The sequence below is a fragment of the Fulmarus glacialis genome, unplaced genomic scaffold, assembly GCF_000690835.1.
Source record: "Fulmarus glacialis isolate BGI_N327 unplaced genomic scaffold, ASM69083v1 scaffold35953, whole genome shotgun sequence".
NCBI classification, from domain to species: Eukaryota; Metazoa; Chordata; class Aves; order Procellariiformes; family Procellariidae; genus Fulmarus; species Fulmarus glacialis.
In genome coordinates, this window is record NW_009202965.1 from 1 (window position 1) to 23370 (window position 23370).

The window sequence follows — 23370 nt, forward strand, 5'->3', positions numbered from 1 at the left end:
AGGAGATTTTTAAAGAATTCTTATCTGACCACTCCTTCTGTAGAAGCAAGTTTCACCTCAAAACCTTCTTTCTCTCCCTTTCCGACTTCTATGTCCTGCTATGGTTTTCCTTTTTTTGTTCATGTTTTTAGACTCAAATAAAAACAAAAGAGGGAGAGAATAAAGAAGGCAAAAAGCAAAAGATATATTTCAGAAGTCAATAAAATTCCAATAACAATAGCTAAATTTATGATTATTCAAAAATAAAGAACATACACTTAGATATATTAACTACTGACATATCCAGTAAATGCTGTGTGAAAATATTCATCTTAACATATCTAATAATGCTGTTTAAAAACAACTATACATAATCGATTTCCTATTCTTAAAACAGTAACCCCAAATTTAGTTTTTGTATGTTTCCAAACCAAATACTTATTTTTTACGTTTTCATTTGTTTGAAGGAAAAAAATAAAAATCACATGGAATATATTTTCCTGGCCTTCAACACTTCTGGAAATTATTTATTTCCAAATGTTGTATTTCAAATCTAGGGAAGAAGATACAAGGTTTGACTCACTATCTTCTACCTTTCTCCTGCATTAGGTCTCATATCTTTCTGGAAAATTCTTAGGAATATTTTTAATAGCAATTTCTTAATTGCAATATCTCAGTCCATAATCTTTACCCTTCTGAGGCCATCACTGTAGAAAGTTGTTTCATAATGACAGTCCTAGGAAAAGGGCGATTTTTCCATTCCCAGCAACCTCTCAGCTAAAAATACTTGAAAAGTTTTGAAAAAATCAGAAAACAATGCAATTAAACAGTTAAAACAGAAGGCGAGAGGGAAAGGAAAAAAAAAAGTATCTCCTTTCCTTAGATAAATGCTTATCTACTTTGAGACTAGAATCTAGACTATTTCCTTATGAAAGACAGAACTGAAGCGGTAAGAGCACTATTCCCACAGTGCACTTCGTGCTAGTCAATAACATGTATCAGTTTTTCCAATACATTTCTGCTACAGATACTACTGTGGAATGAATTGAGTGGTCTTCTGTCTTTCCAAAGTCACTGAATGCATCATTAGCATATGACCTAACTTTAGAGAAACTGATAAAAAGCCATTATGGTTATCTAGTGCAACTGGAATCAAATCTTCTTGCCACCTGAAAGACAATACTATTTAAAAGACCTGTGAGTCTGGATCTTCACTTGTGCCAGAGCTGGTTTCATTCACTAATTGGGAAAAAAAGTCTCAGTAAACAACAAGGAGGAACAAAATTGTTAGATTAGTCTCAGCAATGTAAGGTGCAGAGCATTTGTTTTTTCTAAGGTATTGAAATGGAAGATTTGAGTTCAGCTTTGGAAAATATACCTTGATTTCAAGAATCCATGGTTTGAATAAATCAGTCTTCTCAACTTCCAGTGGTTCAAGCAAAGGTTCCCACACCCCAAACATCTCGTTAAAATAGTGTACCTATCGAAAAGCAGAAGTCAATTATGAAATTACACACAACTGTTAAATCAATGAAAGCTCTTACAGATTTTAAAAGATTTTAAATTCTGATTTACAAATATATAAATTACTTTGGTAATACAAAAGATTTATAATCTGACTGCACTTTCAGATCCCACTATAAGATGAAGCAAATGCATTAGAGAAATAAATGAGGCAGCTAAGCTAAAAGACCCGCTTCCAAATAAGTGGTATAAGGTGTGTCACTTAAAATATAATTTTGGCTTAAACTGTAGGCACTGGAATCTAAAGCACCATAAATAAGGAAGAATCCACCTACAACCACCACTGAATTTTATGTCACTAATTTCCAAATATGAGCCAGTTTGGACATTTTATGTACAACAGTGGTACCACTGGTACTAGTATTTTATAGAAACGACACATAAATATATTCTACTGTAATCTTAAATTAAGATTGTCAAAGAGTTTTAGCCAGTTGCTACTCCAAAATTAAATACTGATGCAACAGGCCTTTGGGAACTTGTGTAGAGTGTAAATGTGAGATTATATAACACCAATTACTGCCATTAATACATTACATCTAATGCATTAGATTTTCATTTTAACTACCTTAACACTTCATTCCCATCCTGCTCCCACAATATGTATCTGCAGGAGTTTAGTCATCAAATACACGGATTATTTTTCTTCTATTGTCTAAATAACATATCAGGTTTAATATCTTAAGAACACTTCTCTTTCTTATGTAGGATTCCTCACCTCTAGCTCAAGACGAGAACGTAGGTTGATTAGAGTCCTCCAGTTTTTGACTTCTCCGAGAAATGAGGACTTGGCTAAAAGCATTGGCACAGTTCGGTGCCCAACCCCAGCTTCAAGTGTTAGAAAAACAGATTCTATATTCATTTTCAATGACTCTCCTGTGGGAACCAGTTCAGCAGTTGGATTTGTATCTTCATTTTCATTTGACTCTTCAAGAAACCACATCTTTAGATTTTTTATATCTTTCTTATTCCACAAGTCTGGAGGAATTTGACTAATTTCTTCTTCTGTTGTTTCTGCAGTTTGATAAAGGGCTGATGTAATAGTAATTACTGTGTTTATGATTATTGGTGAAACCTACAAATAAGAAGTTGGAATAATTGGAAGTTAGAAGCTAGTACAGGAAAAAGTCAGCTACTTCCAGACACAAAATTATAATGAGTATGTTACACTAACAAAACACTTCTGTTCTCTACAGGACTCTTATGTTTGAAAACTCATTCCTTTCCACAAGCTACAGTTCAACCTATTCAGATTTTCAACCCCTGGCTTTCTTCCAGATGGGAACTTTCTAAACTACATCATCCAATGCTCTACCTGAACACTTCAAAACTTATCTCTGCACATCAGGCCAGTTTATAAAACACAGATTCCAAAAGCAAAGCATTGTGACACAATCATTAATTTTCAATTTTGTTTATTTTCACATGCTAAACAGGTAGGTGACCTGATGAAGAACAGAAACAACTCCCCACTTCAGTAATTCATGATATTTTTTTTTTTGAGAAACATATCCCGTAAGCAACTTCAAAGCCTTCTGAGCAGGAAGTAGTAGAGAACTAAAAACACAATAAAAGTCTACCTACTTTTATTGTTAGAGATTTAATCGTTAGATCAGCTGTCTGTGGATTAGTACCTGACTGTTTCATTTCAAAGAAGAAGTCACAAGGCTGTAATACCTAGACGAAAGAGTAAAAACACACGTTAAATAGAGAAAAAAATCTTCTAAAAATCATATACTTTTAAACACTACACATCAAAAGTGCTGAAAGGAAAAGTTATCATTATTTGGTTCTTCAAAATTAAGAGTAATCTGAACACTAATAACATGTTCAAACGTAAAGAGAAAAAAAAAGTATCAGAAGCATCACCTCAGCCATTCTCAATCATTAAAGATTCAAATGTCAGCTACAGTAAAATGCATTACACTTCAGTAACTCCATTCTTTAGGTAAAATCTGCAGCTGTCTTCAAATACACCACATCATCATGCCTGTGACTTTTGAGGAGAACCACACTTTTCAGTTAAGGGCAACACAGCAACAACAGTTACAGTTTTCCTGAATAAAAATATCACTGTTTAAATCACAATCACTCAGTTTCAGTTTTATTTTACAATCAGTCCTTGCATACTCCCACTTGCCAAGGTTTACCAAAACCAAATCTAAGGTACGCTATAAACAAAATCATTGTGCTATGTGATTAATAAAGCACTCAAATGTAGTTAGACTCTACTGATACTGTATTGACAGGAAAATTTGCTCTCCAGTCCCTACCTGAGAAGATAAGTCTTTCAAAAACAGTAATTTCAAACCATACTGATTTTGCAATCTTTCCCGACATCTCTGTCCATATCTGAATCAGATGCTGGGGGCACAGAAACACCCCAAATAAATCAGTTTTACCACACTTTTCCCAAGTGAGTTTGATCTAACAGAATTTTTTGTCTATATTATTATTATTTTATCCTCTGCTGCTCAAATTATTTTTTTATTCTTCTTCTGTGTTACAGCCAGGAATGAAAAATAACATACTCTTCTTTAGACCGAGGTACATGTGAGAAATGTAGAGAAAGAATGTCATCACTTGTGCTACTCTAAATCCAGAGGCTAGCTTCCTGAGTATCTGGAGAAACCTATTCATCAGGAGGATGAATTCGTCTATCACTAGTCTCCCCAAAGTTTAGGCAATATAAAATCTTCACATCAATATCAGCCTTCAGAAATCTTGTAATCTTCATGTAACCTCATATCATACATCTTCTATCTTGACTAAAAGCGGACATGAAACGTCATCTGAATCTCTACTTCTCTGATTATTTTCCCAGACTGAAATCGTACTGTTTACAGAAAACCTGGATTCAGAGATTTCCTTACATACATGTTTTCAAAAGGGGCAGTTATGCTGCTACCTACAGAGAACGTCTTTTTTGACCTCTACTACTCTCTCAAGAACTTTCTGAATCTTCCAAAGAAGGTACTGTTTTAAGCATCAAAACTAAGGTCCTCTGAACTTTTTTCCCTCTTTATAGCACAAGCACCCTGTCAGATACAGGTCTTTTTCTCTATTTCTACGGCTGAGATAAGAGATTCTGGCAGAAGATGTTCCCGTAAGAGGGAAAGCTTGGTGTGAAGCCTTCTAATTCGTGCCACATTCGCCAGCTACGTGGAACTCAAGCAAGTTTTGGATTGTGTGGGGCTATCAGTGCAAGTGCATCACTTTCTCAATGACTAGATTGTTAACAGATTAATGTAATCAAAGACTCTGTCTACCCAAGGAGTAAACTGAGCTGCTATGAAAGTATCTGATAAGGTGATGAAGTGGAAGTCCCCCAGTCCTTTGTACTTATAGCTTTGGTCTTTCCATAAAGTAAGCAGGCATTAACACAGAGCTGAAAAGACTCGTTCTTCAAAATTCATCTGTGGTCTGAGGACACAGATAACAGTTGGACACACTGTCAAATTGAATTTTTTCTCTGATACAACAATATCAGTACAGAGTTAACTGAGGTGTAGTCTGCTGTAGAGGCAGAAAAGCTGTAAGAAGTTCCAGGACTCAGTGCATTCCCACCCGGCCAGTAACTAACAAGTCTGATTCTGTGGCCAAAATATAAACAGGCAGTTTCAGTATAATGGATCTATGGACCTTAACACAAAGGAATTTATGAACAGCATACCATAAGTAACCTATTTCATAATCCCCATTCTGTCTGTGACCCTTTGTTATTCACTTACATAGCTTTTTAATGCAAAGTTTCAGACTGAAAGTATTCCAAATTTACTACATTGCATTTGAAATAGTGTACACTCATAAAATTCTATTTGGTTGGCTTCCACAGGATGTAAGAGATTATTAACATTTTACTCCTCTGGGCTCTTAGTTTTAGCTTGTCATACAAAGCAAACCTCAAAACTACAGATCAAGAAGATGCTTTTGGCATATCAGACAAAACAGAAAAAAAAAAATCAATAAAATAAGTTAGCCACAAAATTTTACTCATATATCTGTAATATACATTCCAATGATAAAAGCTTCAGAAATAACTTGCATTCTAGTAGTGTAAGTTACACAGCACCTTCTAAATACAAACTGGATGTTTGCAAACTCACCGTAGTGATGTTCCCTTTCCTTTTTTCTGGAAGAAATGGGCATGCTTTCATTTGTATCTCTTTAACAGCAGCTGTCATGCTATACCTTTCGGGACTATTTTTAATGAAGACCTCACACTGTGTTGTAACCACCAATGCAGGAGCATCACTTCTTGTTAAATCGGCCACAAACACAATCTCTGGATTTTTAACAACAATGTTCACTTCCATTGTAGATACAGGCTGCACAGGTGCTTCAAAAACATAAATTAGGTTAGACTAATTGTTCAAAGATTAAATTGTCATTATTTACGTATCTCTTGCAACTTGTAGAAAAGTTTTAAAGATTTAGTGATAAGATCTAGCATAACTAGTGTCAGAAAACCTGTAGATCCCTGCAACTGCCTTATTTCTAGGCTCTTCACTGGAGATTCAAAACCATTAAAGCTCTAATTACTTTCAGATACAACAAAAGATTCCACAAAGCTTCTTTGTCAAAATGGAAAGGATAACGGTATCACCACTGTTATTACCTCTGACACTAGCAAATGTATCAGCTTCACTAAATATCTACATCGGCCAGCTATGATAGGGTCTTATGAAAATGCTGGACACATTTTCTGCTTTCTGGAGCAGCAAAACACACATTTTTCCATAGCACAATAATGCAGCATTTACTACTGCTTGATGTAACCATTTGCAGTACCAATATTCATATGTAAGACTTCCTAATTTGTTTAGATTTTGCTCATCTACTAAATAATCACAGTAGGCCTAGCTGAGGTGGACACAACTAAGATATTTAGGGTACAGGAAAACAAAAACAAAAAAAGGGACTTGCTTTGCAGACCTGATGTGAACTACCTGAGGTCTGGAAGCATAAATAGCCCATTTCCTGCTCTGATGCTCCAGTGGACTAATTTCTGATGTCAAGTATAGGGTCATGCACTAGAAAGACCAAATTGGGCACTCAAGCTAAAAGAAACACGCATCAGTGCACAAGTGAAATGACAACATTTCTAGACAGCAATATCTGGCAGACTGAATTCCCATTTAAGCATAATATAATATGCTCTATCGTTCTCAGGAAGGATGAAAATAATGGTGGCAATCATCATTATAAACTTCATTTAGACTACAAGGATAGCCAAACAAACTTAGAGAGTGCCAGCTGTAGTTGTCCTTTCCCATTTTATTTTATTTTAGACATACATTTTTAGGTATTTCCTTTGTCTGGTAAGACAAAACTTCATTTGGAAATAAAGACCAAGGGACATAAACCAATTTCCATGATGCAAAGAAAGAAACATCAATGGTTAAAAGAAGCTCTCTATACACACAAACACCGGAAATAGCATAAAAGGAGTATTATAATTTTTTAAATAGTATTATAATACCAAAATTAAATGGAGATTTAAATATAAATTTTAAAATATTTCCAGTATATACCTTGCTCCTTTAAAGGTAATGACTGTTTGAGATTTCTCTGTGCAGCAGCACTTTCTGCATTAGCCTTTAGGAATATATCTGCAACAGTAAGTAGAAATTCCATGCTTGCACAAAGGTATATCTCTTGAACAATCACATCAAGAACAGTGCCATCTCTCCCCTGCTTATAGCTTATATCCACCATAACTTTCTTTTCAAATCCATGTTTCATTTCCACCATCCTGAAAGACCATTAAAGCAGCATTTAATGAGACAATAAAAAACCAGCCATAAATACTGAAAAACACTCAAGATTCTCACTCCAGTTGCAATACATTAACAAGAGGGAATTTAAAAAGCAACACCAAAAATTTTAAAACTTGACCAATAAAAACATTAACATAAATTCTATAAAACTTCAAAACTAACTGGACTCCCACATATTGGCAACTAAATGTGTTCATAATTTTAACAAGTCAAACCATCACAATTCCTTATTTACATAACAAAATTATTATACTTTACTGAAGTTTGTTACTCTTCATGAAAAAAAAAAAAAATCTTAGTCTTAACTTGGCCAGTGGTTTATTAAAGCTGAAACTGGAATTTGTTTCTATATGCATTTATTAATTTCATATTTAAAGTTTGTTTTATTTCATATTTAAAGTTTGTTTCTAGCGTTTATATTGGTCTCTCATAAACAACATGTGGAACAAAAGGCAAGTAAGACACAAGTCTACAGTAACATGTACTTCAAGAACCATCTACACCAAAACAATTGCAGTTTTAACAAAATACTAAAATGGAAACATTTGGAACTCTTTGTCAAACTCCAATAAACAGTAATTTATGTCAAAATACAGACCTTGGTGTAGCCTTCTGGATTGACTGTCTTTTATCATCTAATGTACAGTTTGCCAGCTTGACTGAAGCATTCATTGAACCATCTGATAACATTTTCACAGCAGCTGACATCAAAACTAACTTAAACTCTGCAAGCTTCAAAAGGTCATCTCTCTGATCCAAATTTGTAACCTGTTTCAATCAAATGAAAATACGTTTGTAGATTTGCTAACAGGTAATGGAAATAAAACACAGGTGTGATATACAGCTTTATTCTAACTGGTAAGATTTCTAATAATAATGTGTTAAATAAACCCACTGGTAATTCAAAAGACAACAAAAATCAGTAACTACAGAGTAAACTAAAAAAAGCAAAGCTTTACCCTTCTACCAGCTTGCTAAAGCACGCTTACATTAGTGAGAACAAGACAATGTTTAAAAGAAAGCAGAATTAGCATAAGCAATTTTGGTTTTTTTGCTGTTTAAAAATACATAGTATATACAAAGACACCAAATAAAAAATTAAGTTTTGTCTCTTCTGACTACATAGTGTTTAGCCAGATGCTGGAAAATTGTTCAAAATCTAAAATAACAGACTATAAGTTTACAATAAAATATTACCAAACTTTTAAGCAGAAATTTGCTGACAAGTTTTGTAAATTTAAACCAAGAAGAATAAAAATGCATTCATACTATAATACAAATTTTAAATCTCTCTCCACAATTTTATTTATATATATGTGCGTGTCCACACATGTGTGTGTGTAACTAAAGAATAGGTTGGATCCCTCTGCATTTTTTTCTTCCCAAACTGTATTTCAAACTAAGATAAGTTTCCAACAAATTTTCAGTCAGATCACAGAAGATGCCACATATTATGTGCTACCACTGGTTATTCTCTTTCCTGTAATATCTGCCACGTGATTTAGTTAAAATAACTGTTTATAATTTCCATGGCGTTTGTTACTATTGCTAGAAATCAATTTCTCTGCTCATAAATTAAACTATTCCTGTTCAGAATTTCCAGGACTCTAGGCAACCTTAAAGCTGTTTCTTTCTCTTTGTAACCAAAATGATACTCACCTGTTTTGAGTTTGGACTATACAATACTAAAGTGAGAGAGTCGAATCTGAAGTCCAGTTTCAGTGTTGTTTTTATTTTCACAGGTGAATGCAATTCCACCACAGCTGATGTCACAACAGTTACACCTTTCAGAAATTAGAAAAACACTTAATATTAAAGAAAATTGCCTGACTGCAAATAAGTGAAAAAAACCCGAACAAACCCAAACCAACATCCTCCCTAATGACTATAAAAACAACCACCTCCCTTTTCCTCCACATGTAAGTCCATTCACACTTAGGACATGTTTATCATGCTCTCTGTAATTACTTTTGGCAAAATCACACAAAGTTTGAGAAAAGAAAATACTCCACTTACATATTCTACATGCAATTTTTACCATCTTTAAGACATAAATGTACAACTTCCCTTAATGTTATATGGTACTGTGTGCAAGAATGTTACAAAGAATACAAGTTTACTTCCATCTTCATTTGTTTATCTTGCCACGTTTTTGCTATTTTTCACATTTAATAGAAGAGTTCAACAAAAGATTCTTTTCTTAACCTCACTTGCTTTTTTTTAGTGTGTGCTGAACAGCTTATGGCAATGATGCCTACTGAATAGGAACAACTTTTAGGGATGCCATCATTATGACAAGACAAACAGAACCAAAACTGAACAGGAACAGAACCAAAACTGAACAGGAACAGAACCAAAACTGAACAGGAACAGAACCAAAACTGAACAGGAACAGAACCAGCACACACAGGAAAAAGTGTAACATAGCAACTTTCCAAAGTTGGGATGTTACCAAATGCAGCTGACAGACTTTTAGGTGCTCACTGCATTATTGCCAGCAGAACAAGACAGTTAAAACATTAAAACACATTAAAACACATCATGCTACAAAACTCACTACAGTGGCCCAGTTGCTCCTATTCATTATCATTATTGTTGGCTATAGCTCAAACCACAATGTCAGGATAATAGAGGCATGCTGTTAAAAATCCTGAATCTGGCATCCTTTCATAAAGGCAATTCCAACAGAAATAATAAATTACAATAATACCTAAAAATGCTAGACCACACGTAATTTTAGAAAACATTACCTGCAGAGTGCTGTGAAATACTACGCATATCACTACAATGGCTAGTCGTATCTTTCGGTTCTGGTAAAGATGTTGATGCACCAGAGCTTGCACCTATATTCTCATTTAGTGTCCTCAATATTGTGGTAATATCTTCCTGACTGAGAATTAGCTTAAAAAAAGATTGTTATTAAACTCAGAACAACTCAGTTCATGAAACTTCTGGTAACTAAAACCTAAGTTTACAAATAAACAGATAAACCAAGTTAATCTCATCTGAGTCTTTGTTTAGGAGACTAAAGAACAAAGTAAAATGTTTTTCTCAAATCCCCACAACCCCTTACAGTAACTTGTAGAAATCAGAAGTCATTCAAACATTATTTTGGTTTTGTCTACAAACTTTCTTTACAAAGCTATAATCTAGAAATTGAATGTTAGAAATTGTACACATATGGTTTGACTTATAGTCACTCAAAATTGTTATCCGCATTTAGTCACAATGTAATGGTTTTTTTTTTTACAGTAATGGTTACCAGTTCTATTTCAAAATTTGGCAAATTGGTTTTCCTCATACAACTGATAGGCTTTATACTTTTTGATGTTAAATTTAAATGAGAACGTGCACTAACTTACTTATGCTTGTCATGGATACGAATTCAGCAGGTGACAGCGCTGCTAACGAACAGACCAATAAACCCCAACTTTTTCCAATCGTTCTTTGAAAGATACTAACTGACAGGTAAAAGAAGGGTATAATAGCATACCCATTTCTAACTAGCAACAGTAATATATAGTACAAAGTCTGCTTGCAGTATCACAGATGAAATACAGAGCTTAGATTAGAACAGAAAGCTTCCTTCTTCCCTATGAAACAACAAAATCCACTCTACCTATATGTCTTGAAATCAAACAATACCTTAGCTAAGAAAGTTGGACTTTATGGACAGAAAAATGAAGCTATTTTCCACAGATACTTTAACAACTGTTTCAGAAATGAGTGCTTACATTCATAGGCTTGAGTCGGCCAGATATTTCAATATCAGGAACTTCATTATACCATGCAGCAGCTAAATTTCGTTCAACAGCTACTTCCAGATTGAGTGGCTGCAGCAACTGTACTTCAGTTTGCAGTGAACCCTGCTCATAGTATGATCTGTAACAGAAACAAAATACTCCGAGCTTGATATACTTCACTTACACATTCTAACAAACACATTTCTGTCTTTTCCTCACCTTTGTGAGTAGTACTGTAAAACAGTATTCATACTACTCTTAGTATCTCTCGTTAAAGCCTTACTCCACCAACTAGACATCTTTTCTTGGCAGGAAGGAGACACATCAGGCACATACCAGGCACGCAACATACTAACTTTTTGCAAGTTCGGATCTCTTACCTGCTCTCCACCGCAGGGCAATTTCTTCTTTCTCCAGTACTCTTCAACTGTGTTTGAAAATCCCCTTCCCTTCCCTCTCCCCCTCCCAATACCCTGCACCAAGGCTCATTTTCAAACACTTCTTTACGGCTATCTTACTTGATATCTTTCTTGCTATGTATAGCTTGAAAACCCCATCAAGATAGCCATTTACAAATGGGTATAACCTGTCCCAAAGTAGTGAATGATACATAAGTCTATTATTCTACACAGTATTCCCTAAACAAACATTTGCTTCTATTAAAAGATGTATAGATTGCTATTTCTTCTAAACCACCCATTTTAACTGCTTTTACAAAATCTCTATTAATTTGCTGTTATATTTCAAGATAATAGTCTATCCATCAAGCACCAACCATTAACTAATTATTTTGATAAGAACTTCTCAAAGCTCTCCAACTGAAGTACCCCAAAAGCATTACAGAAATTTAAAAAAAATCTTGACACTACATTACCTGTATAACTTCAGTTCACTCAATTTCACCGTCATAGAGTCAACAACAGGTGGGAGATTATACCGTGTTTTTGTTTTAGCAATAAAGAATTGGTTCTTCACAGTGATTAGACCAAGATCAGCCACCAGGACATTCGCAGACATTGCTGACTGTGGAACTATCACAACAGGTGCTTTAATATTGATATCTAGTGCCAAACGGGAGCTACGCTCCGCTAGTTCTTTTACACCTGTAGCTGCTTTCTCTGCTGCTTGAACAGTTGCCTCAGTAAGAGCTTCCTTGGCGGCTTGAAAGTTATTTATAAAAGCCTAGGAAAAGAATAAAGATCTTGGGAATTTTATTAAGAATTACACTACTTCAAAAACACTGAGAATCATAGTTTTTTAAATAGCAAACCATCTTAAGATACTATTTTTGCTACGCACTTTTTCTGAATTCTTTAATGGGATAATCCCCCCTCAAAATATGGTAAAGTATGCATAGATACAAAAATAAATTTCCATACTAAATATTTGGCAAATCAGATGGTAACAGCAATGACCTTGTAACATGACTTGTATGAATCACGTTTTGTTTACTCATATGGAGAGTAAAAGATAGATTTAATTAGCAGAATTTATGGAAAAGGCATTAATTGGAAAAGGCATTAATTTTCATGGTTTATTACTTATATTTCAGTGTTATAAACAATGAGCAGTGTGTATATCTAAAAGCTGACACAAGTCACTTAAAGAAAAAAATTACTAACAATAGCAGCAAATATTGTTGCTTAGCCACCCACTCCACAAAAACAAACATATGGAGAAGAAAGGTAAATAGCCCAACCACCAATCCCAGTGAAGTTTTTACAATAGTATATAAGAGTTCTTACACAAACGGGCACCATCCCATATGCAATGCTTTATGCTTTTCTAGCTCTGACAGTTATCTGAATGCTAAGGAACAGTATCTGGAAAATTTAACTTACCAAAATAGATGAAACAAACTTGTTGACAAAAACTACTTGAATACACCCAACAGTTAGGTAAACACGATTGTCAACAACATCCATATTTGTATATGCAATGCCATCTGTAGCATTCACATACGATATCATTCTAAAGTTGAAGACTTCTTTTCCTGTGATGTAAAGAGCCTTAGGAAGAAAAAAAAAGAGCATCTCTACTGTAAAAACATGCTGGAGGAACTGAATTCCAAAATAAAACGTAGTACCTCACACTTCTAAGACATTTTTACTTCAAATATCTCAACAATAAATGAAGAAAAAAAAAAACCCTTGAAATAGCCAAAAATATTCAGTTGGAATCTCAGCTTGAATAATTCTGTCCATTAAAGTCAACAAAATAAGGAGTGTAATGAGCAGCTGGGCATCACAGTTGCACAAAACCAATGTCGGCCTAACAATCACTGGTTGTGCAGGCAAAATCAGTCTGCCTATAGTGGATAATGCTCCCAGCAAATACATAAAACATTATTTAAAAAAAAAAAAAAAAATCACAGTTAAAGAGTACAGTCCACAAATTAAGTTCAATTTAGCATCTCTATACTATTCAGAAATCAGTGATACAAGCAGATGCATACCTTTTTATACAATGCCATCTCATCAGAATCCACAATAATGATGTTCTTTAATTTTGCAGTCACCTCTGTTGCTGCTTTCTTCATGATCACTTGGCTATCCAGACCTAAGAAAAAAAAAAAAAAAAGAGACATACAAAATCTAGAGACTATCCTGGTTATGAAGTTTTGTGCCTTTGTGACTGAAGTTTTGTTCCTACCTTCAATGTGAATTTCAGCTATTCTATGTTTTTTCTCTCTAATAAAGATACGTAAACAGGATAAATCCGCACAGATATTGAGGTCAACAACATCTTCATACTTCGATTTTTTTGATGCTGTGAGAAATACAAAATAATAAAAATTACAGTTCTTCAGGGAGGAAATGTAGTGTTTCAGTATATCCCTTCCCCAAAGCCTTGTTTGCATCAAGCCTCCAGCACTGGCAAAATGCACTGCACCGATACTAGCAAATACGACACAAAGGAATTGTATATACAGGATTGCACACACAGGAATCCTCATGTGCTTCACAAACTGTGGTAATCAACATCAGTATTTTATTAACTGCAAGAAATACATTTAATATACATCTACACAGCAGAATGCAAAATTAGAGATAGGTTATTCAGGACTAAGCAGTTTACTTCGAATAGTGGTAACATGATAGCTACATTAATACACTATCTGGTCTGTTGATTAGTCATCTGCAATCAATGGTCTTGTTTACATACGATAGGTGATTTTTTATTAAATCTCCACAACCTATATTTTCTAAACTTAAGGTTCAAACATGAAAATACCAGTAATATAACTAGCCATTGAAGAGAAGGGACAGTGGGCGTCCTTCGAAATGAGTATGGGCAACCTTAAGACCTACAAAAGATACAAGCACAAATATAGTGCCTTTCAGAACAGAGATGTCCAAATATTTAGTCCATTTTTGGTTTCCCCAAAACTGAGTAAGAGTAAAAATATTCTATTTCATGTTAACAGAAATAATCTCTGTTTGTTTTGAGGAGACGTGACTGATGCCACACAACATTATCTGCAGGTACAGTGCTAAATACAGAAGTCAAGAGGTAAGGGACTCGGGCAATAACTTGGTCCATTTTTTCTGAAAGTCAAATCTGAGGTAATGTTATACACTACTTCAAATGAAGGGAAATATCATATCTTGTATTCAGGGACTTTGAGTTCTATGTGGTAAATTCTTATAGGTAATCTATACACAAAGCTAAAAGCAGCAAAATTAAAAGTAATAAACATTCAACCCATTTTTCCACCCCTAGGTTTTCAGATGAGATGTTACCTTTAAGTATTGTGTGTGAGTAGGTTAACACTTTCTCAACCCTCACAATCAAGCTATGGTTCCATAAATACACCAGCTTCAGTCACATCATTTTACTGTATGTTGCTAACAGAAGACAAGCCACTGTAAATTAACCAATAACTACCCTCAGTCAAAGTTTAGTTTGCACAGTTGTACAGGAGTGGGGGAGAAGGACGGAGAAGAATCATAGAATGGTTTGGGCTGGAAGGGACCTTAAAGACCTAGGCAGGGACACCTTCCACTAGCCCAGATTGCTCAAAGCCCCATCCAACATGGCCTTTAACACTTCCAGGAATGGGGCATCCACATCTTCTCTGGGCAACCTGTTCCAGTGCCTCACCACTCTCACAGCGAAGGATTTCTTCTTTATATTTAACCTAGATCTTACCTCTTTCAGTTTAAAGCCATTACCCCTTGTCCTATCACTACAGGCCCTTGTAAAAAAGTCCCTCTCCAGCCTTCTTGTAGGTCCCCTTCAGGTACTGGAAGGCTGCTATAAGGTCTCCCTGGAGCCTTTTTTCTCCGGTCTGAACAACCCCAACTCTCTCAGCCTGTCTTCATAGGAGAGATGCTCCACCCCTCTGATCACCTTCGTGGTCCTCCTCTGGACCCAATCCAACAGGTCCATGTCCTTCTTATGTTGGGGGCCCCAGAGCTGAATGCAGTACTCCAGGTGGGGTCTCACCAGAGCAGAGTAGAGGGGCAGAATCACCTCCCTCAACCTGCTGGTCATGCTTCTTTTGATGCAGCCCAGGATACGATTGGCCTTCTGGGCTGCAAGCACACGCTGCCAGGTTGTGTTGAGCTTCTCATCAACCAATACCCTCACGTCCTTCTCCTCAGGGCTGCTCTCAACCCATTCTCCACCCAGCCTGTACTTGTGCTTGGGATTGCCTCAACCCAGGCGCAGGACTTTGCACTTGGCCTTGTTGAACTTCATGAGGTTCGCACAGGCCCACCCCTCAAGCCTGTCAAGGTCCTTCTGGATGGCAACCCTTCCCTCCAGCGTGTCAGCCGCACCACGCAGCTTGGCATCGTCAGCAAACTTGCTAAGGGTGCACTCAATCCCACTGTCCATGTCACCGACAAAGATATTAAACAATGCCGGTCCCAATACCAACCCCTGAGGAACGTCACTCGTCACTGGTCTCCACTTGGACATAGAGCCGCTGACCGCAACATTTTGAGTGCGGCCAATTCCTTATCCACCAAGTGGTCCACCCATCAAATCCATGTCCCTCCAATTCAGAGACAAGGATGTCCTGTGGAACAGTGTCAAATGCTTTGCACAAGTCCAGGTAGATGACGTCAGTTGCTCTTCCCTTATCCACCAACGCTGTAGTCCCATTGCAGAAGGCCACCAAATCTGTCAGGCACGATTTGCCCCTAGTGAAGCCATGTTGGCTGTCACTAATCACGTCTTTATTTTCCATGTGCCTTAGCATTAGTTTCCAGAAGAATCTGCTCCATGATCACCTATGAAAGCTTTTCAGCTGTGTAAAGTCTAAATTGTTGCATGTTAATACACAAATTAATTTAATCCTTTGCCTCCAAGAATTCTTAAAATACCAAACACTTCAGTGCTTGCCTGCCTAGCAAAATGGTTCAAAGATACAGAAGTGCTGAATCTCTGTCCACAGCTCTTAGTAAGCCACAGAACAGAACCCTTTAGGTTCACAGAGTATCATAGGTACACAAATGGTATTTCATCTAGTGTCCAGGCATGTCCCTGTATAACCGAAATCAAATAACCACCATGAATGAGAACAATCTCACAAAAAAAAAACCCTTTAAAAATTCAGTTAAATGGAAGAATTTTTTTTTCACAGAGCAATTATTCCACCTTTTACTTCTCAGTTCTATTATGCAATGAAGACCTACAAAATACCTTCAAAGAACGAGCTGAGGAACTAAAAAAATCATCAGCTGAAAGACAATGGCTGTGTGACATACTAATATTTTTCCCGCATCTCATCCCAACTGATCTCTCAGCATCCTAAGGCAAATATTCTCTTTCATCTTTCTCCATTTCCCCCCCAAAAACAGAGGCTACAAACCTTATTTTCTCTCATTTTGTTTATGATGTGTTTTGCTCCAGACATGACAATTACCTCTCCTTTCACAATGCTTAACAGAACTGATTTCATTTAAGTACATATAGGAAACAAATACTCAAATCCCAAGAAGAGCTGTGCACCCAAAAGTTTGAATTTTTTTTCCTAATACAGGTACCGTTTCTGTCTCAAGTTCTTCTTCAAAAACACAATCAGGCTACTAGTTCATCAACCTCCCACAACAAAATCATCAACCTTTAGCAACACTGTGAATTAATGACTCAATATGAGCATACAGTAGACTTACACGCTTCTGTTTGGCAAAACAGAAATATGGGTGTAAAGGCAGCACAAATTAACATTCTCAAAAAAATCTCACCAAATGTTGCAAATGTGATACTTGGGGTTTAAAGATACCAAACTAGTACTGAAGTTTAACTTGAGATGCTTGTAAGAACTAACATCATGAATGCAGGCAGCCTCAGAAAGATCTCATCAGCGTACCAGCGGGTTGACTAGGTCAGTCATATGAGGGAACTACTGAAATCAGTAACACAGAGTAAGTATTACAATACTTCAACTAGAATCATCTTGAGAATTATCATCTATCATATTTGCGTGTGTGTCTTCTTTTTTGTTTTAATAACTAGCTGGACCCTCAGTGTTTTATAACTAACAGCAAGCAATGACTGCAAAGATCTCAGAGAAATCCTTCTCAGAGCAGAATGAACGTCATTGGCATAATGTTGAGGATTTAATAGAAGCACTCATTTCAAAGTAGCTTCCAGACACAAGATCAAAAAATGGAGGTGATCTGTTCATTTGCTCCTGCACAACATTATCAACAAATCAGACCTGCTGAATCCTTGGTCAGAAAATGGTAAAACTCCATAGCAAGCAAGGTATTCACAAGAGATTGGTGTTCCTCAAATATAAGGTAATAAAATAACTGTTAAGGCAATCAAAAGTCTCACTTCATCCCAGGAAAGAAAAAAAAAAACCCAAACCCAACAACAACAACAAAAAAAAAAACCCCAGCAAACCCCAAAAAAGACAATTTATGGGGTTTTTTTTGCAGATACTCAGTGCCTCAAATACACAGCAAAGGTATGTCTTAACCAGTATGTCAGAAAACTGCACATGGAAAGAGATGAGATTAACCTTATTAGAGCACAGTAATTCCTTCAGACCAATATTGTTGGATAACTGACTGGCCTGCACCCCTTTCAGGATGCAACCATGCTAATGCTTTTGCAGGCCAAGGAAAGCTAGGAACCCTAAATTTATATATAGAAACCAGATACCTACAAAGTACCAGGTACCTTTGATAAACATGAAGAGGCTCACCAGATTTCTCTCAAATTGCAGGAATTCATATTCTACTTATGTGTCCCTAACAACACAGTAATTGATATCAATGAATGCTATTACTAGCTTCTTATAACAAAAGATTGAAAATGCTCAAGCCATCTTCCACCATGCAAGGACTATTTATTACAATTCAAGGTAAATCCAAATTCATGTGCCAGTTCATAAACCCAAAGCAGCAATTCCAACAGATTATTTCTACAAAATCAGTGCCAAACAGAATTCAGACATTCAGCAAATCAGTAGAAACTGAACCAAAACTGTCCCAGAGCTTATGAAATGCTTACGAAATCAATAAATTGCTAAGTGAGTACCCATCTGCAGATTGCAAACCTAAACTAACAAAAATATTTTGATGATGGGAATACAAAGTTGTTTTACTGAGGAGTTAAAACAGTAATTATGCTATTATTTGGAAAGCACAAAAGTGACTAGAATATATTTAATATACTTACACAGAAAGTTTTCACTTTCATGCTAAATTTTCTAACCTATATTTTTTTTTATTTCCTTACTTTTTATAAACATCTTTTCCGCATTGATGCTGCAATGCAAAAATACTTTGCTTGTTATATGGGAGAACACCATTAGGAACATAATCACTGCCAGCAACCTACCATTCAATGCAGATTATCATAACTAAGTGAATTTGAACACATATCTTGAAAAAACATGCTTAGTATTTCTACCTCAGGAAATGTCAACAGCTGCAGCATCTACCTTGCTTCATTAATTATACAGTTATTCCTCACCTACACACTTCCAGCCACGGAATAAGAGTATACCCTTGCTAGTCCATAGTACTCTGATGGCTAACATTCTTATTACCACTGAAATTAAAAAAAGACTGTGAAGTGGATAAGTAAATATACCCTACACAAAATGTCTCATTTCGAAAGTCATTGACAGGCTTACAAAAATGAAAATAGGTCTGTTTCCCTCCTTGCTTAAACAAGTTAAAAGAGAGGAATGAAAAGAGGAGGGGGAAAAAAAAAAAAAGAGTAAAGAAACTTACTTAATTTCTTAAGAACATCCTTCTTCTCCTCTACTTTTTCATGGACCGGTTCTTCCACAACTTTAGTTTCTTGTTTGGGTAGAAGATTATTCAGATAGTTTATGGCATTCAGCAGAGCTTCAGTATGCAAATGAACATCTAGAGATGAAAAGTTCACCTGAAAGAACAAGTTATGTTTATCCAATATGCCTCTCCCCCCACAATAAGAAAATTATGTTAAAAAAAAAAGATATCATACCTTTATTTTCTGTAGAACATTCTGATAGGCAGTTTTCAGTTCTGGTCCATTAATATCAGCCTATTCCACCAAACAAACAAATCAGGAGAAGTTTGCAAATTTCATTAGAGAGAATTTATTTCAAAACCACTACAACTTAAGATGTACAAGTTAATCTGTTTAGGGACCAGACAGACTTTGCGCATGACACCCAGTATGTTAAGGAATGAATAAGTAAGGAAAAACCTTCAACAATTGCTCAATAATACTGTACTGTTTATAATTGGCTTACAATTCAAAAGCGAAGTCTGCTCTTTTCTCACCTTTATGTACTCCAGAGTGAGAAGATCATCTTCTACATTATCCAAAGTAGTAATTATGTAAACTGGCTTGTCATTATCATCTTAAAAAAGCCCAAAAGAATAAAAAATATTACTTTTTTTTTAAAAGAAAAAAAATTGACACGTTTTCTACAACTCTTTTAATCATCTATAGACTACAAACTAAGCTACTAGCTGTCATTACTATTTAATCACAAAACCTCTTCTGCAGACCTAAAATAATTAGATGTCTCTACTAAAATCAGCAGCACTAGAACATATTTACCACAGCATTACTAAAAGAATGAGCTTCTGAATTACTTTTCCCTTCCCCCTGCCTCACATTTAATTGAGGAAGCAAATCTTCCTCAGTTGACAAAGAAAGCCATACAGGCTTTTTGAAGACAAATTCACTGTTATTTGTGAATAATTATTTGATCAGACTTTGATTTATTTGATAAATACTTACCCATATACTCTGGGCACAGCAGACAAACTTCACGAAGGAAAGCATTTGCAGTCATGTCAAATGTTCTTAATTTAAGTTCAGTGCCCAACCCTACAATATCAAGCTGCAGCACGGGTGTCTCAGTATTACCAGTAAGACGGCATAATTTAATTAAGACCTAAAAAACCCCAAACAAACAAACAGGAAAAAAAAAAAGTAGGAGATTATCCTCTTAATTTTTAAATAGGATTATATATTTACATACATTTTACTGGTTAATGTGTATTGATCATTTAACTTTATACAGCAAATGCCCTGGAAAAAATAAGCAGTTCAACAAGCAAAATTGCTAGAACACTGTTTGCTGCTATTTTAACGAAAACTTCCAACACACACACATGTAATAACAAAGTTACACTTACATGAACAAATTAATTTTTAAAAACAACTCTGTAAAGCATTTAGTAATGTTCAACACAGCCAAAACTAGATTTTCAGTCAGCATGAAGAGTTTATTGCTTTCACTGGAATTGCTTTGAACTCTCCTGGTAAGAGTGAGATTCCCAAGCTGAATATCAGGTGAGAGGATTTCCTACTTTTTCACCCATGCATGACAAAGATATTGTTAAATAAATACCTAGCCGAGCTGTTATCTGCCTTTCACAACCAAAGCAAAACAAAGATATGTACTCTTCCTTTGCACATAATGCCCTCTACACATAGGGAAAATCAAAACCAAACCCAGTAAGTAATTTTAAACTATAAAGCCAATAGAGAGAAGGTGATTCTTAATAGATTCTCAATTGTATTTTTTTTCTTATAGATTATAAGTAGATTCCATTAGATAACAATGCAAAATACAGCATTTATCTTTAGACTAGTAGTTCTTAAACAAGGTCTTGTCATCAGACAAAAATCAGTACATTTCAATTTTATTTGCTTATGTATTTTCTGTAAGGTGTAGTATATATGTTGCAAGCTAGTTATGATGTGTTGAAGCCATTCTGTAAGCCCTAGCCCTACCCGAACAGAATTCATGAAGCTAACTGAATTTGTATGGTTTATGTGTAAAGTTATACAGTGAGTAGCAGCAATAACACTGTCATAGCTGATGGTCTAATGATAAAGGTAATGATAGCGGTAAGAGGCCATCTTTTTTACTAGACCAACTGATGCAGTTGGCAACAGTGTCTCACATTTGGGTAAAATACTCTTCTTCTTCCCCGAGTCCGAAACAGCAAGAATAACACATAAAACACCTCACAGTGAACATGTTACAGATTTAGGTGTGAGGCCAACAGAGTCTGGGAAAAACTGGAGCAGAAAAATAGGGTGCTTGTTACAAGATGAAACATTAATGAAGTTTTCCCAGTGACCACAGCAGTATCTGGAAACCAGATGTCAACAGCTAATACATAATGTGATTTCTGAGTGATAGTTAGGTAAAGGAAATTCAGTGATAAAATGAGTTGGGAAATAAAGTGGATAAATCAAAGCATTTCAGTGACGACAAGGATGCAGAAGCACAACTGTGACTTGGAAAAACTATTCTACAGAATAGTTTCAGAAAGAAATGGAGAATCAATACTTCTGCAGACATGGATTCATGAACACAACAAACCAGGAAAAGTTCAGATGTGCTTCAGAGAAATTTAAAAAAAAAAAAAATTAACTTTACCTCAGCTACTTCAAACCTTAGCTGGAATTCTGTCATATTTTTCAAAGATTCTTGTTTACGCAGTTTTTTTCGCTTTGTACTGCTAGCTCGCTTGAGGGAACCAGATGGGGCTTCAAAAAATGGCATGTCTTCCACAGGACTGCTTAGAGCATCATAAAATTCTTCTTCTGATTCTAAGGATTAGTTCACAACAATATTACATATACATTTTAGACAGCCAACGTTTTGCAGTACTATGACCCAGAATTTTTATGTCTACATCTATAAAAACTTAAATGTACAAGTATGAGAAGATTACCTAACTGATAACTAGCAACCAACAAAGTCCGTTTCTATAATTATCTCCACTCCTGCCTCCACAACTTTTCACCACACCTACAGCTCCCTCTATCACATCATCATAAATCAGTTCTCGTCAACTAACTCCTTCGTCAGCATTCTCTCACTATTGGCTGTGCAAAAGACAGCACAAACCATGGCTCATCTTGCCTTTGGTGTGTCCTAATAGCTTAATAACTGTTCTGCTGGTCTGACTGCTGCTGCCTGTACAGAAGCCTTTGCCTCACTATCAGTGGCACTACTTCGGATCTCTCCCTGCTAAGGATCTCCCATTTCAGGAGAGACTCCTAAGGACAACAAGCTTTTAATCCACCTGACAGAAGTATAACCAAGACAAATAGATTGCACCGTCCTATAAGGCTCTTTTCCTTCACCTAAAAACTATAAACAGCGAAGTTAAAGGTAACTGTGGAAGAAGTATCATTCTTCTGGAACAAAACTGAAGAAATTACATTAAGAGGTATTTTCTAAGGCTTAAAAGCACCCTTGAGCCTGGGGGGAGTGAAGATGGAAAAATAACATAGAATCACTTCAAATGATTGCACAGCTGTATGTATAGTATAAATCAAAAAACAGACTCGACTCAATCTAAATCTAGTTACTACTTTCTCAAATTAATTGCTGCCAGTGTTCGCTCCCATCTCACCCTAATTTTTAAGAATTGAAAGACACTTTCTCTCTACCTTTGGGCACTTAAAGGAACTCATACAAAAATAGATTAAGATGCACAGATACATATTTCTATACATACTGTACACTTACTGAATTTAAAGTGATAAAGTAAACACGCAAATTAACTTTGTTGATAATTTTGCTGGTGTTTGCAAACTACATATATCATTAACGTGAAAGAAGAGAAAAAGTATTGTTCTCTATTTTTCCAGTTGAGTGTTTTGGCATGACAAAGCTGATTGACACTGAAATAACATTGGTATGTTTGATTATTTTTCAGCTGTAACTCCTAGATGGAATGTTACAATCTAGCTAAGCTGCTTGAACAGCAAGGCAATATTAAACATGACCAGTGTCTCCACAGCCAATCCTCTGTTTGATCCTGTAGAAGTTGAAGTGATGTTTGTTTATAACACAGTGGTTTCTAACATTGTTTCAGTATTTTGTATTTAAATAAATAATTTAAATT

General features: G+C 35.7%; 1 protein-coding gene across 1 annotated transcript in view; it reads right to left on the reverse strand.

Annotated features, from left to right (window-relative positions):
- Positions 1–1357: 1357 nt before the first annotated feature.
- The window catches only part of LOC104074392 (vacuolar protein sorting-associated protein 13A-like), a gene marked incomplete at both ends in the record, with an annotated part of 46244 nt that continues 24231 nt past the window's right edge, over positions 1358–23370 (reverse strand). The window contains 18 exons of the mRNA XM_009574484.1: positions 1358–1459; positions 2222–2578; positions 3088–3180; positions 5610–5842; positions 7038–7258; positions 7882–8051; positions 8943–9067; positions 10034–10184; positions 11018–11165; positions 11901–12208; positions 12868–13035; positions 13482–13585; positions 13679–13795; positions 19228–19384; positions 19466–19525; positions 19768–19847; positions 20234–20390; positions 21891–22063. Coding sequence (XP_009572779.1) covers positions 1358–1459; positions 2222–2578; positions 3088–3180; positions 5610–5842; positions 7038–7258; positions 7882–8051; positions 8943–9067; positions 10034–10184; positions 11018–11165; positions 11901–12208; positions 12868–13035; positions 13482–13585; positions 13679–13795; positions 19228–19384; positions 19466–19525; positions 19768–19847; positions 20234–20390; positions 21891–22063 — 2924 coding nt within the window. The remainder of the gene's footprint in view (positions 1460–2221; positions 2579–3087; positions 3181–5609; positions 5843–7037; positions 7259–7881; positions 8052–8942; positions 9068–10033; positions 10185–11017; positions 11166–11900; positions 12209–12867; positions 13036–13481; positions 13586–13678; positions 13796–19227; positions 19385–19465; positions 19526–19767; positions 19848–20233; positions 20391–21890; positions 22064–23370) is intronic.